Raw genomic sequence first — 14,234 nt, 5'->3', positions numbered from 1 at the left:
GTGTTAGTTTCTGGTGTACTAAGTGATTCAGTTGTGCATATATATTATTTTTTTTGATTCTTTTCCAATGTAACTTATTACAAGATAGTGAATACAGTTTCCTGTGCTGTACAGTAGGACCTTGTTGTTTATCTATTTTATATATAGTAGTTTGTATCTGCTAATCTGCAATTTCAAATTTATTCCTGCCCCCTTTCCCCTTTGGTAACCATAAGTTTGTTTTCTGTATCTGTGAGTCTGTTTCTGTTTTGTAAACAGAACTTGAATCTTTTTAATATTGAATATTGACTTCTGATTTCTTCACTCTGTCCCTTTCTTCATAAAACAAGATTGTTACCTATTTATAGCATGAAAGAAATACAAAATTAACGTCTGGATATTTAGGAGGGAAATCACAAGTGTAGTGATCAGTAATACCTCCACCTTTTTACTTGTGCTTTCTAATTCAGCAGTTCCTCTGTCTTCATCCAAAGCAGGGCAGTCATACTCTTTCATCCTAGAACATCTTTAGGTACATCCATCATGAAGAAGTAGTTTCGGTCCAGATGCTGCTGCATGTTCTTTGCCCAACGTAGCTTTTCCCAGCCCTGGAGGGATTCCGAGCTAACTTTCAGCTGCAACATGACAGCTTGAAGCAGTGGTTCTACAGCCCACGACCCAGGTCTCCTGTATAAACGGGGCTCCATCATCCTGCATAAAGGGGGCTCCGTCATCTTGACCATTAAAGAAGAATGAAATCCAGAGTGGGCATGTTGTACGTTAAAAGCAAACTGCTAGATTATACTGAGTATTGTTTATATACCTTACAGTTCTGCTGTAGAATATTTATCTTACTAGAAGACTACCCTCAGGAAATAAGGACAGATAATGTTTTGGGGGGGAAGTGTGTAATATGGAGGAACCAGAGCCCTTTCTACCCCTATATCTTAGGCTTAAAAAAAGGAGTGGGGACTTCTCTGGTGGTGCAGTGGTTGAGAGTTTGCCTGCCGATGCAGGGGACATGGGTTCGTGCCCTGGTCCAGGAAGATCCCACATGCCGCGGAGCGGCTAGGCCTGTGAGCCATGGCTGCTGAGCCTGTGCATCCAGAACCTGTGCTCTGCAACGGGAGAGGCCACAACAGTGAGAGGCCTGCGTACCGAAAAAAAAAAAAAAAAAAAAAAAAGGAGTGGGGGCTTCCCTGGTGGTGCAGTGGTTAAGAATCCGCCTGCCAATGGAGGGGACACGGGTTCGATCCCTGGCCTGGTAAGATCCCACATGCCGTGGAGCAACTAAGCCCGTGTGCCACAACTACTGAGCCTGCACTCTAGAGCCTGTGAGCCATAACTACTGAGCCTGTGTGCCACAACTACTGAAGCCCACCTGCCTAGAGCCCGTGCTCTGCGACAAGAGAGGCCACTGCAATGAGAAGCCCATGCACCGCAATGAAGAGTAGCCCCTGCTCGCCACAACTAAAGAAAGCCCACGTTCAGCAATGAAGACCCAACACAGCCAAAAATAATTAATTAATTAATTAATTACTTTTAAAAAAGGAGTGGGTTATAAAGCCTCGGTTGGAAGATGATATGTCAGTGTCTTAAAAAGGAAATGATGAAGGGGAGCCGTGCTTCAGAATCAGCATAATTAAATAACATGCAAGGGTTCTTTTTTAATTTGAAGAAAAAAGTAGGAAACTTGAATGCTGAGCATAGGTTTACTTCATGAAACATTGAAATGGCATCAGCGGGTACATTTCAAACCAGTGAACATGGGCGGCTATTAGTAAAAACTCTCAGTTTCTCTGTGTGTGCCTCATGTACCTCCCTGCTCAAGAAAGTAAATGTCACAGCTCATGATCTGTCCATCAGATTGTGACAGATTTCACTCTTCAAGAGAAGCACTTTTTAAATATTTTTAATTGGGCTGCTTCTCTCATTAGGAACTTCAGGGAACCCTTTCCCTCAGCCTTGAACTTGGGGCCTTAGAGGAATCATGGAGTCATTGATCACTTTAGTAAATCTGTGTAGTTTGGTGTTTCAGCAGCTATAATGGTAATAAGAGCAATATCTCTCTGTTTGATAAACAAGCAAAAATAAATTGAGTCTACACAGCATCCTTTAGCACCTGCAAGCAGGCTTATTCTTTTTTTTTCCTCCCTTTTATTATACTGTTTATTATGGAAATTGTGTAACACACACCAACTTAGAACTCCTTGTATCCATCACTCATTTTCAATAACCATCAACTTTCTATCTCTTTATTTACCCTCTCCCACTTTAAAAAACTTTTAAAAAGGTATATTCTTGATGGTGGTAAATCTTAGCTGTGATGAGTTGCAAAAGTTATAAAGTGGTTCTGAATAAGGACAATTTAAATGAGGAAAACAAAGGACATTTTAATGGAAACTTTACCCCGAAAATAAACTGTTTTTCTTTCTTTCAATGTAGGACGGAAATTCTAACCAAGAAGAGGACAAATGGTCGGGACGTATACCGGGGACTTAATGCCCTACAGGCCAAGATCAACCTCATTGAAAGGTACAGAAATAGAAAGTGACGATATTTTACCCGTTTTCCTCTCTAGCCAAAGAGTAATTGTTAAACAGCAGAATCTGCAGTAAGATTACCACGGTTCATATTCCTGTTCCAGCACTTTCTACGTGCATGACCTTGGATGTGTTTCCTGCCTTTCTAGTTCTTGGTTTGTTCATCTTAAATGAGGATGATAATAACAGTACCTGCCTCTTAGTGTTATTGGCCGAAGAAATGAAATAATGCATGCAAAACGTAGCATGCACTCAATAAACATAGCTCTTTGAGTCCTTAAGGCTTTCACATAGACATTGCTTACTTCTGTCCATTGGAAAATGGAGGTAAATACTTCAGGCCGAGCCCTACTGCTCTCTAGCATGCATTAGTTGGCGTCACTGCTGCTTGGTCTTTACTTTTGTCTTTGAGTTCCTGGTCCGTGCAGAGTCCTCCCTCCCCTGATCGACAGGGAGACACAGAACTGTTTTACAAAGACTGCGAGTCTAGTGGACCTGGCCTCATGTCCAATGAGGAACAGCAAAGAGCAGAAGAAACCTTTGGATTCTGGCCGCCCTGTCCAGCTTCATTATTCTTGCGCTCTGTCAGGAAGCCTGCTTCTCCTTCATTGGTGGGCTTCCTCGTTCTCCACGCTGGCCTGGCTGGGGTTTTTCTCCTCTACCAGAGACAGCAGAGACTAGCAGAGCCAAGGAGGGCATCTCACGTCAGGCAGGCCTGGGTTCCAATGTGGGTACCACCTATGAGTCATGAAACCTTGAGCCAATGACCCGAGCTCTCAACCCTGATTCCTGGCCTGTGGAAAGGACATAATCCCCTAGCTTCATCAGGTGGTGTTGAGGGTAAATGGATTAGTGGGTATCAAGGTCTTAACCCAGTGTTTGTCACTTAGTAAGTGCTGAGTACACATGTATACTACTCTTGTGTGTCTACATTGAATGGTGAAGTTGTGTTTTTGTTTGTTTGGTTGGTTGGTTTTTAATATTGTATTTATTTATTTGGTTGTGCTGTGTCTTAGTTGCAGCAGGCAGGTTCATTAGTTGTGGCATGCAGACTCTTAGTTGTGGCATACATGTGGGATCTAGTTCCCTGCCCAGGGATCGAACCCGTGCGCCCTGCATTGGGAGTGTGGAGTCTTAACCACTGTGCCACCAGGGAAGTCCCTGTGTTTTTTTTTTTTTTAATTGAAGTATAGTTGATTTACAATGTTGTGTTTAACCTTTGCTATACAGCAAAGTGACTCAGTTATACATATATATATTCTTTTTCATATTTCATTCTTTTCTATTATGGTTTATCACAGCATATTTAATATAGTTCCTTGTGAAGTTGTGTTTTTTACTAGGCTTGGTGGGAGATGCAAAGGGCTCAGGAGGAGGAAGGGTGATTTTTTGGTCTGTAGCTCAGCCCAAGACCTTGGGCTGACCTTGGGTTAGCATGCCAGTGACACTGGGCCTGTGTAACAGGGGAGCTGGAGCAGGGGTGAACACGCTGAGGCCTTCCAGCTCTTAATATTCTGTGAGCCCATGAAGATGTGGATCCTGTTGATTTTTGGCTTGAAAACTTAATTTTTATTTTTTCTCATAGGTTGAATGAAATAAATGTGGAAGATGTTAATGAAATAGACTGGGAAGATCTTGCTAGCACCATAGGGTAAGGCCATTTGTTTAATATTAATCTAATGAAAAAATCAGAGAGGAGTTCTAATAAATGCCTCTCAGATTTGAAGAACAGGACTGAGATTCCTGCTGCTTATGGAACTCATCTATAAATTGTATTTGTGTATATATGTATTGGGAACACCCTGTCTACGTACCAGACCAGGTAAATCAGACCAGTCCTCCCTCCGCTCCAACCACCACCTCCACCCCAAGACACCTGAGAAGAGTGAATGAAATGTGTGCAGAGTCTCTTAAAAGCTTCATGGAGCACACCAGCTATGACTGGGATGAAGAACCCATGGTCCCTTTGCCCATAATTAGCCTTTTACCATTTGCCACATTGACTTTATCATCCCTCCCTTTCCCGCTCCCTTCTACAAGGGAATAGAATTCTTTCCCTTAACCGTTTCAGTGTTAGTGGTGGACGCCATGTCCTCAGCAAGGCTGTTATTCTGCATCAGCACAGTGATCGTACTGAGGGCACCTGACACTGATGCACTACTATTGTCTAAAACACAGCCCCCATGCAAATTTCACCCAGCGTCCCAGTCCTGTCCTTTATAACACTTTCCCCCTGATTTAAGATCCAGTCCAGGATCTGTCTCCTTAGAGTCTTCTAAACAGCAGAGTTGTTCTGCCTTTTCTTTTCTTTTTTTTAATTATTGGAGTATAGTTGATTTACAATGTTTCAGGTGTACAGCAAAATGATTTCTGTTATAGATTTTTTAAAATATATTTATTATCTTATTTATTTAATTTTGGCTGTGATGGGTCTTCATTGCTGCGCGTGGGCTTTCTCTAGTTGGGGCGAGCAGGGGCTACTCTTCATTGCGGCTCGTGGGCTTTTCATTACGGTGGCTTCTCTTGTTGAGGAGCACGGGTTCTAGGCGCGTGGGCTCAGTAGTTGTGGCTCGTGGGCTCTAGAGCACAGGCTCAGTAGTTGTGGTGCACAGGCTTAGTTGCTCTGCGGCATGTGGGATCTTCCTGGACCAGGGCTCGAACCCATGTCCCCTGCAGTGGCAGGCAGATTCTTAGCCACTGCACCACCAGGGAAGTCCCTCCGTTATAGGTTATTACAAGATATTGAATATAGTCCCCTGTGCTATACACTAGGTCCTTGTTGTTTATCTATTCTATATACAGTAGTGTGTATCTGTTAATGTCTTTGTCTTCTACGATGTTGAAATTGTGGGAAAATACAGGCTAGTCATTGTGGAGAACTTGCCTCAGCTGGGGAGTTTGTCAGACGCTTCTTCACTGTTAGATTCGGGTTTTGTATTTTACACGGGAATCAGTCACGGGGGAGGCTGTGTTTGTGTCACCATGTCACATCCCATCATGAGGCATGTGGTTCTGATTTTGATCCCCTGGCTCTGGCGGCCTCTGCCACACTGCCCCACTGTAGAAAAGTAAGTTTTTCTCTTGGTGAAAAGAAACGGCCACGGGGAGATATTTTGAGACCACATCAAGCTCCTGTTCCTCTTCGGATTTGCCTCAGTGGTTTCGGTGTGCTGTTCCTTTGCATTTCTCCTCTGAGGAGTGAGATTTCATCGGTTGTCACTGTCTGTCTTCATTGCTATGGTCCTTGCATTTTCAATCAGTTCCTGCCACTGGAGGAGAGGCCATCACTCTGAAGACCTGAGTTCACTGCTGGCCAAGCAACAGAGAGCTGGCTGGCAAAGCACAGTCCCTCTAAGCAATGCAAACTGTTGAGCATCACAGGGCTCAGGGGTTGGTGGGCTTTGGGAGGTGGGGATGTTGAGGGACTGTCTGGCCTTTAGTTCGGGAAGGGTGCTGAGGGGAACAGGGCTGCCACAACCTGGCTGCCTTTCAGAAACGTGGCTGCTGGCGTGAGGTTGTCACTGATCCATTAGGAAGGGTGTAAACTGGTTCTGCTGGTTAGTTATTTACACCTTGGGATTATGGACAAAGAACAATCAGTCCTTTTTTTTTAACTTGGAGAATTGGAATCTTTTCGTGGCAGGCCCTGTTGGGAGTCACAGACACATGCCCATGGTTCCAAACCCTTTCCTCTTCTAGCTCGTCTCAGGGGTGGGGCACCAGCTCTTGGGTGTGGGTCCCTGAGAGGGGAGGGTGTTAGGGGCTTTGAAGGAAGGCTGTCCTGCTGTGTACCCCACCAACTCCCATCCTAAGAAGTATTCATGTCGACAGCTCCCTCCCTTTGTAATATCAAACCCCTTTTGAAAAATCTGACTTTTCCAATAAATGTTTGTGTATCTTGTGACATTGCCTCAGATCACATTTCTTAAATTAAAATGGGTTTTTAATGATTTTAAGTAGAATTATATACTTAAATATTGATTGTTCTGGTTAAGGTTTAGAAATCTCAAAGCTGTAAAACAGACATCATGGCATCCAGTCAAATACCATTGGAAATAGTACATCCTCAAAGTTTTAATAACGAATTAAAACAGTGAAAATAATTAAATTAGAAGTTCGATCTCTTCAGGTTCGTTAAGCCTCCCTTGTGAATTGTTTAGGCAGGATTTTAAAGAAAGCATCTCCACGTAATGAGATGTAACACCTACTTCGTTTGAAAATGTCCAGGTCAGTTATTGTTACTTCTTGAAGCCTGAGCTTTGATCTGCAGAACAACCTGTGTGTGGGGCGCTGTGGGAAGAGGGAAGGCATAGATGCCCTAGATCTTGGGCTTTGCAGTCAGGTGGACCGGGCGTCAAGTCCTGGGACTCTGCTCCTAATTTAGCCAGCCTTGGGCAGGTCATTCCCTCACTTGCCTCTGCGTCACGGTTTCCTCATCTGCGCAGCATTGTAACAGCACCGTGATGAGGACGACAGCAAGGAGACAGTGCGTGTCATGCCATGCACACGCGGCGGGCAGCTGCTGCCATGAAGAGGCAGAGAGAGCCCAGCCATCTTGTACTTCCACATACCTAGCAGATCCAGTTATTCCCACTAATCATATAACAACTAGATTAATTAATTACTGAAACAAATATGCCACGCTTTTGTGGCTTAGGAAATGAGTGCCCAGGAAGTGAAGTTAGTGATTTTCACTTTAAAAAAATATTTAAGATGTGGTTGTTTCCGTCCTACTTATTGTAAATGAAAAGTGGATTTGACTCACCAGAATATCGTAAGCATCCACTTTATTTAGCTTTGTAAAGTAAAAAATCCAGACCCCTGCTTTTGCATTGTGACAAATATATAGTTAGCCTGAAGGTAGTGGTTAAGAGTGTAGGATTTGTGAAATGTTGCCATTGGCAGCAACACGGATGGACCTAGAGATGATCATACTAAGTGAAATAAGCCACACAGAGAAAGACAAATAGCATAGGATATCAATTATATGTGGAATCTTTAAAAAACTGATACAAATGAACTTACTTACAAAACACAAATAGACTCACAGACATAGAGAACAGACTTATGGTTACCAAAGGGTTAGCGGGCGGGAGGTAGGGGGATAACTTAGGAGGCTTGGATTAACATATACACACTACAGTATGTAAAATACATAAACAATAAGGACCTACTGTATAGCACAGGGAACTATACTCAATATCTTGTAATAATCTATAATGGAAAAAAATCTGAAAAAATTATATATATATATATATATATATATATATATGTACAACTGAATCTTTCTGCTGTACCCTTGAAACTAACACATTATAAATTAACTATACTTCCATTAAAAAACACTGATATCAAAAAAAAAGAAAGAAAAAAGTAGAATTTGGAGTGTACCCAATTGAAGTCCCAGCCCTTCCCCCCTATTCACTGTAAGATCTTGGGCATCTTCTCTTGGGTTCCCCATCTCCAAAACGAGGGATAAGCATAGGAGGCCCCACACAGAGTGGTCGTGAGCGTTATTTGTTGCTCTGCGGAGAGCCCTCAGGGTGGGGCTGAAGACAATGTTAGCATCAGCCCCTGTGAGCTAGTGTTACACCTTGTCTTCTCAACTGGTAGTTTAGATTATTCTAGTTTAGACAGAATCCGTGTTGTTGTACTTCTGTTTTTCTTCCTTTTGTGTGTGTGTGTTTAACCAGATGAACAATAGCTTTTCATACGTGTCTTATTTTTCTCACATGTGTAGACATGAGGATTAAGAAAGCTGCTTAGGTCTGTAGACCACCCCTCAATCAATGCACTTAGTACACAGGACTGAAATGATTAATTTTTAAACTGCCACTAACTTTTTGACACCTTTTCCTTTCTAAAGGGGTGTTCCTCCATCTTATGTCCAAAGTAAATTTTATAAGCTGAAAGTTTCCTGTGTTCCGTTTTGGCAGAAGAAGACTTTTCCAGGTCAGTATTTTCGATATCTGAATAGTTAAAAACGCAGCATATGGGGACACACGCTGGTAGTGTGACCTTGGGTAGTGACTTTTGGGAACCTCAGATTCTTCAAATGGAAAATGGTAAAAATTGGCAAATTATAACCCCTACCTGACAGGACTTTCAAAAGTACTAAATGAGATAATGAGCTTGAGAAGTGTGGTCACCAGGCCGCCGGGCGTTTAGCAAGCACTGGGTGAGGAGCTGCGAGTGCTTCTGGATTGCACAGCACACATGCTCACACCACATGCCTGCACACCCACTGATCCACAAAAAACTGGAGGTACAGTTTCTTCTCTGCAGCCATTTGTAGGTGGTTTACATATGTAATTCCCAAACCTGGACTATCGGAGTCAGTTGGGGAACTTGGGAAAAAAGATACATACCTGGGTCTCATCCCAGACCCAGTCGATCCTAGTCTCTAGTCTGGGTCCAGAGGCTAGATTTTTCTCTAACAAGCTCACAGATGAGTCGCCAGTGGCCTGCCCAGCATCATTGTTTGGGAACCACTGGTTCGGGTAACACTGCACCCTGCAGTGTGTGACAAAATGCTCCTTGCTTTCAGCGGACAGCACTTCCTGGGTTTGAATCCTGGCTTCGCCCTCCTGACTCTATGACTTTGGATGAGCTTCATGTCTTTATGCCTCATTTGAAACACGGGTGAACAATAGTGCCTACCTCATAGCATTTTTGAGAGGATTGAATGAGTGACTATGAATAAAGCAGTTAGAGCCAGGTCTTGCACACAGTAGTGCCAGTAACAATGCATTGTCATCATCTGTGCCGTCCGTCCTTTGACCTTGGGAAGAGGCTTTGTCAGATCATCTCAAGATTCAGTTTCTTTTCTTTAGAGATTATAGACTACCTTCATGAGACTAGTCTACCGTTGCTTAAAGAAAAATTAGAGAAGAAGATGGAGAAAAACGGGACTGAGATCCAGACTCTGGCAACCCCCAAGCCAGTCTTCCTGTTTCGAGACATCTTTTGTTGTGACGATGACAGTGAGGGAGAAGACGGAGATGAACAATGTTAAGCGGCTGATACTCTCTTGTCCATTTTTCTAGGTCTGGTTGTGTTTATGTACGTGTCAATAATGCTATTTCCACTATTGATTTTACTGAAGAAGGTGCAACAGCCAAAGGAAGGGTATGAAAATAATAACATACTGTGGAACATTAAAAATTGATTCACATTTCATATTCAAGTTTGTCTGAATGTGAAAAGAAAGGCGAGTACATGAGTTGATTTAATATTTTCTGTGCTATTATATTGAAAATTATCATATTGAAAATACTTACAACTAATGGTTTTCATACAACAACAGGATCCCAAGTCCCTCTAATGGCAGCAGAGGGTAGTCATGTCCAAGGAACATTTTCTTTTTGTTTTTTTTTTTTTTATGGCTGTGCCACATAGCTTATGGGATCTTAGTTCCCCACCGGGGATTGAACCCAGGCCCTCGGCAGTGAAAACGCAGAGTCCTAACCCCTGGACCGCCAGGGAATTCCCCAATGAACATTTTCATGGTGTGGATTCAACTATACGTGCATTCAGCAAAACAGAGAATGTTAACAATTTTAATAATGCATGCCATTTTTTTCTGTGTTTCAGTTGTTTAGATGTATATTTTAGTGTGTGTGCGTATTAGGTAAGTGGTACAGGGACGTTTGTGTTCCTGGAAGCTGGTTTCGGTTCCCATGTGCCTGTCATGGTGTGCGTATCTCATCTTCCCGAGTGTGATTCTAGTGTTCAAAGATAAGTATTTTTCATACAAGATGCCCTCTCAAAGCCAGTCACAGAATTCTTCTGGTGTTTAACTGGAAAAAACAAAGAATCCAGCAGTCTCTTCCATTGCTTCTGGAAAAACTGCCTCTGTTAGACTTCCCTTGCTGGCAAGGGGAATAAAGTGCCCAGGCTTCTAGCCTCATCTGTACAGGGGAGAACATAGAAAGGAAGGTGTGGGTGAGCAATATCCCATACAGTGAGGCCACCCTCTGGGCCAAGGTGCAGCACCCTTGTCTCCTGAGTGTAGCATCATGCTGTGTGATGTTGGTTAATTCATCCACAAAGCTAGACATGTTTCCAAGCTTGCCGTCATCAGAGAAGGAAGAATAGAGAGAAACAAGTTTAGGAGTCCTCATTCACCAGTATATCCACAGCACCTATCATGGTGTTGTGCAAATAATAGACACTCGATAAATATTCAGGGCACAAATGAGTATTTTCTTTTTAAAAGTTAATTAATTAATTTATTTTTGGCTGTGTTGGGTCTCCGTTGCTGCAGAGGCTTTCTCTGGTTGCGGAGAGCAGGGGCTACTCTTCATTGCAGTGCACGGGCTTCTCACTCTGGTTGCTTCTCTTGTTGTGGAGCACGGGCTATAGGTATGTGGGCTTCAGTAGTTGTGGCCCATGGGCTCATTAGTTGTGGTGCACAGGCTTAGCTGCTCCGCAGGATGTGGGATCTTCCTGGACCAGGAGGTGAACCCATGTCCCCTGCATTGGCAGGCGGACTCTTAACCACTGCGCCACCAGGGAAGTCCCAGAACAAATGAATATTTTCTTTTTAATAAGCATCTTGCCTTTAGTCACCTCCTTCTATCTGTCAAACATACCAATCTTCAGGCTGATGGGAATATAAATTACATGTTCCTTTTGGAGGACAATCGGGTAGAATACATCAAAGCCTTAAGAATGTACATATTCTGAGGTCCAGCAATTTCACTTCTAGGACCTAAAGAAATAATAGAACTAGTGTAAAAGAATGGCACATTTATAATATGGAAACTAGAAAAATGAATGTTCTTTCATAGGAAATTTACTATATATGATGGTGTATTCCTAGAATGGAATATTAGGCAGTAATTAAAGAATGATAATGAGGGACTTCCCGGGTGATGCAGTGGTTAAGAATCTGCCTGCCAATGCAGGGGACATGGGTTCAATCCCCGGTCTGGGAAGATCCCACATGCCACAGAGCAACTAAGCCCATGCACCGCAACTACTGAGCCTGCGCTCTAGAGCCCGCAGGCCACAACTACTGAGCCTGTGTGTCACAACTACCGAAGCCCACGCTCCTAGAGCCCGTGCTCCACAACAAGAGAAGCCACTGCAATGAGAAGCCCACGCACCACAACAAAGAGCAGCCTCTGCTCGCAGCAGCTAGAGAAAGCCCACGCATGACAACAAAGACCCAACACAGACATGAATAAATAGATAAATTAAAAAAAATAATGATAGTGATAGATTTGTTTAACATACAAGGTAAACAGTATCATCAACTAAAATATATACTGTTTTTCATTCAGAAGTGTACATATTATCTTCTTAATTTTGTAACAGTAAAAAAAAAATAGGGACTTCCTGGTGGTCCAGTGGTTAAGACACCTTGCTTCCAATTCAGGGGGCACAGGTTCGATCCCTGTTGGGGGAACTAATATCCCACATGCCGCGTGGTGCAGCCAAAAAAGAAAAAAAAATGTGTAAATAGAGTTGCATTACAGAGTAACGGAGGAATTAAACCCAAAGTGTTGACAGTGGTTCTCTCCGGGGAGTGGGATTGTGAGTTTATAGGTTAGAAGTCTTGACTTGCAAGTGCCAGAAAATGAGACTCAGATAGCTCAAAGGAATCCGGGGACTCTCAGACTGAAAATCCAGAGGGAGAGGATGGATCCAGCTACTCGGAGTCCCCAAAATGTGTTTTCTTGCTGATTCTCAGCTCTCCCTTCTCCAGAGTCCACTTCATCTTCAATCCACACAAGGGGCCCCTTGGTCCTGAGGGGTGCCTTCATAGAGCCCCATGTTATAGCATCCTTATTATTACTTAAATAGAGGATGCCATTCAGAGAAGAGAACAATAGCTCTTGCTTAAGTCCTGGGTTTCGTTCCCAGTGCCCAAATTAGAGCTTGTGCCCAACTCTGAGCCATCACTGTAGCCACAAAAAATAGGATGGTCTTCAACCCATCTGGGCTCATGTCTGGAGCTCGGATTTAGCTCAACCTTCCTTAAATGGCTGAAAGGGTAAATACCCCTGTGGACAATTGTTCCCAATTGTCATCTCTATTCTGCATTGTTATCACCATACAAACAAGCCATGGTGTTAGCTATCTTTTTTATTTTTTATTTTTTTTTTGTGGTACGTGGGCCCCTCAACGCTGCGGACCCTCCCGCCGCAGAGCACAGGCTGCGGACGCGCAGGCCCAGCGGCCATGGCCCACGGGCCCAGGTGCTCCGCGGCATGCGGGATCCTCCCGGACGGGGGCACGGACCCACACCCCCTGCACTGGCAAGCGGACCCCCAACCACTGTGCCACCAGGGAAGCCCAGTATTAGCTATCTTTGATTCTATACAGGTAGAATCAATTACCACTTTCTGCTACACTCCCCCAACTGCCCCCAACTTCTAAATGCTCATGTTCCTCGAGACTTTTTGGACTCTTCACATTCTCCCGGTGCCTCGAAATAACATCTATGTGCTGATGGCTCCCAAATGTGTAGTTATAGGTCAGATTCTCCCCCAAACTCCAGGCTAAAATATTAATCTACCTACCTGCCATTTCCATTCAAACGTCTGAGCTGTTTGACCATAAGGTTAAAAAGGACTTTAGTTCCTCAGAGCAGTTTTAGGTTCACAGCAAAATTCAGAGGAAGCTACAGAGATTTCTGATATACCCGCTGCTGCCCCCCGCCATATGCATAGTATCCCCCATTACCAACATTCCCTACCAGTGTAGTACATTTGTTACGACTGAGGAACCTGCGGTGACACGTCATTATCACCCAGAGTCCATAGTTTTCATTAGGGTTCACTCTTGATATGTACATTCTATGGATTTGGACAAATGTATACTGACCTGTATCAGTCCTTTAATATCAGAGTACTTTCACTGCCCTAAAAATCCTCTGTGCTCTGCCTGAAAGCTCAGTCAGTTCACAAAGAAGATACACTAATTCTCAATCTGCACATGAATAGGTGTTCTAGGGCTTCCCCCGTGGCGCAGTGGTTGAGAGTCCTTCTGCCGATTCAGGGGACACGGGTTCGTGCCCCAGTCCTGGAAGATCCCACATGCTGCGGACCAGCTGGGCCCGTGAGCCATGGCCGCTGAGCCTGTGCTTCCGGAGCCTGTGCTCCGCAACAGGAGAGGCCGCAACAGTGAGAGGCCCGCATTCCACAAAAGAAAAGAAAAGAAAAGATGTTCTACATCATTATTCATTAGGGAAATACAAATGAGGCACCATTTTAACCCATTGGGATGACTGAAATTTAAAATACTTACAATAGGGGTAGTATTGACAAGGATGTGGAGCAAATGGCAGTCTTATACTTTGTTTATGGTAATTGAAGATGGTAAAATCACTTTGGAAATGGCTTGTAAATTCTTGTAATGTTAAAGGCACACCTACCCTGTAACCCAGCAATTCCACTCCTGCATATTTATCCATGTTAAATGAAAACATATGAGCATAAAAAGACTTGTACAGTAGTGTTCACAACAGCTTTATCTATTAACAGTGGAAAACTTGAAACCACCCAATATTCATCAGTAGATGACTAAAAGAAAAAAACCCAATTGTGGTGTATTCATTGAATGATACCCTTCTCTGCAATAAAAATGAATTGCTGATACATACAGTAACATCTGTGGACTTCATACACTTCCTGTTGAACAAAAGCAGATGGTCAAAAGAATACATAGTGTATAATTCCATTGATAGAGTTCTAGAATAGTCTA

The 14,234-nt window shown here is 43.3% G+C and overlaps 1 protein-coding gene across 1 annotated transcript in view; it reads left to right on the top strand.

The window, feature by feature from the left end:
• LOC308610355 (transcription termination factor 1-like) overlaps window positions 1-9,701 on the top strand; it is a gene marked incomplete at its 5' end in the record, with an annotated part of 28,479 nt that extends 18,778 nt beyond the window's left edge. The window contains 4 exon segments of the mRNA XM_081259525.1: window positions 2,425-2,514; window positions 4,108-4,173; window positions 8,389-8,474; window positions 9,356-9,701. Coding sequence (XP_081115651.1) covers window positions 2,425-2,514; window positions 4,108-4,173; window positions 8,389-8,474; window positions 9,356-9,537 — 424 coding nt within the window. The 3' untranslated portion in view covers window positions 9,538-9,701.
• Between the last annotated feature and the right edge of the window lie 4,533 nt (window positions 9,702-14,234).

The sequence above is a fragment of the Mesoplodon bidens genome (assembly GCF_964165515.1).
Source record: "Mesoplodon bidens genome assembly, contig: HAP1_SCAFFOLD_528, whole genome shotgun sequence".
Lineage (NCBI taxonomy): Eukaryota > Metazoa > Chordata > Mammalia > Artiodactyla > Ziphiidae > Mesoplodon > Mesoplodon bidens.
The sequence above is the reverse complement of the archived record's forward strand: the minus strand, read 5'-3'. Positions and strand labels throughout refer to the sequence as shown.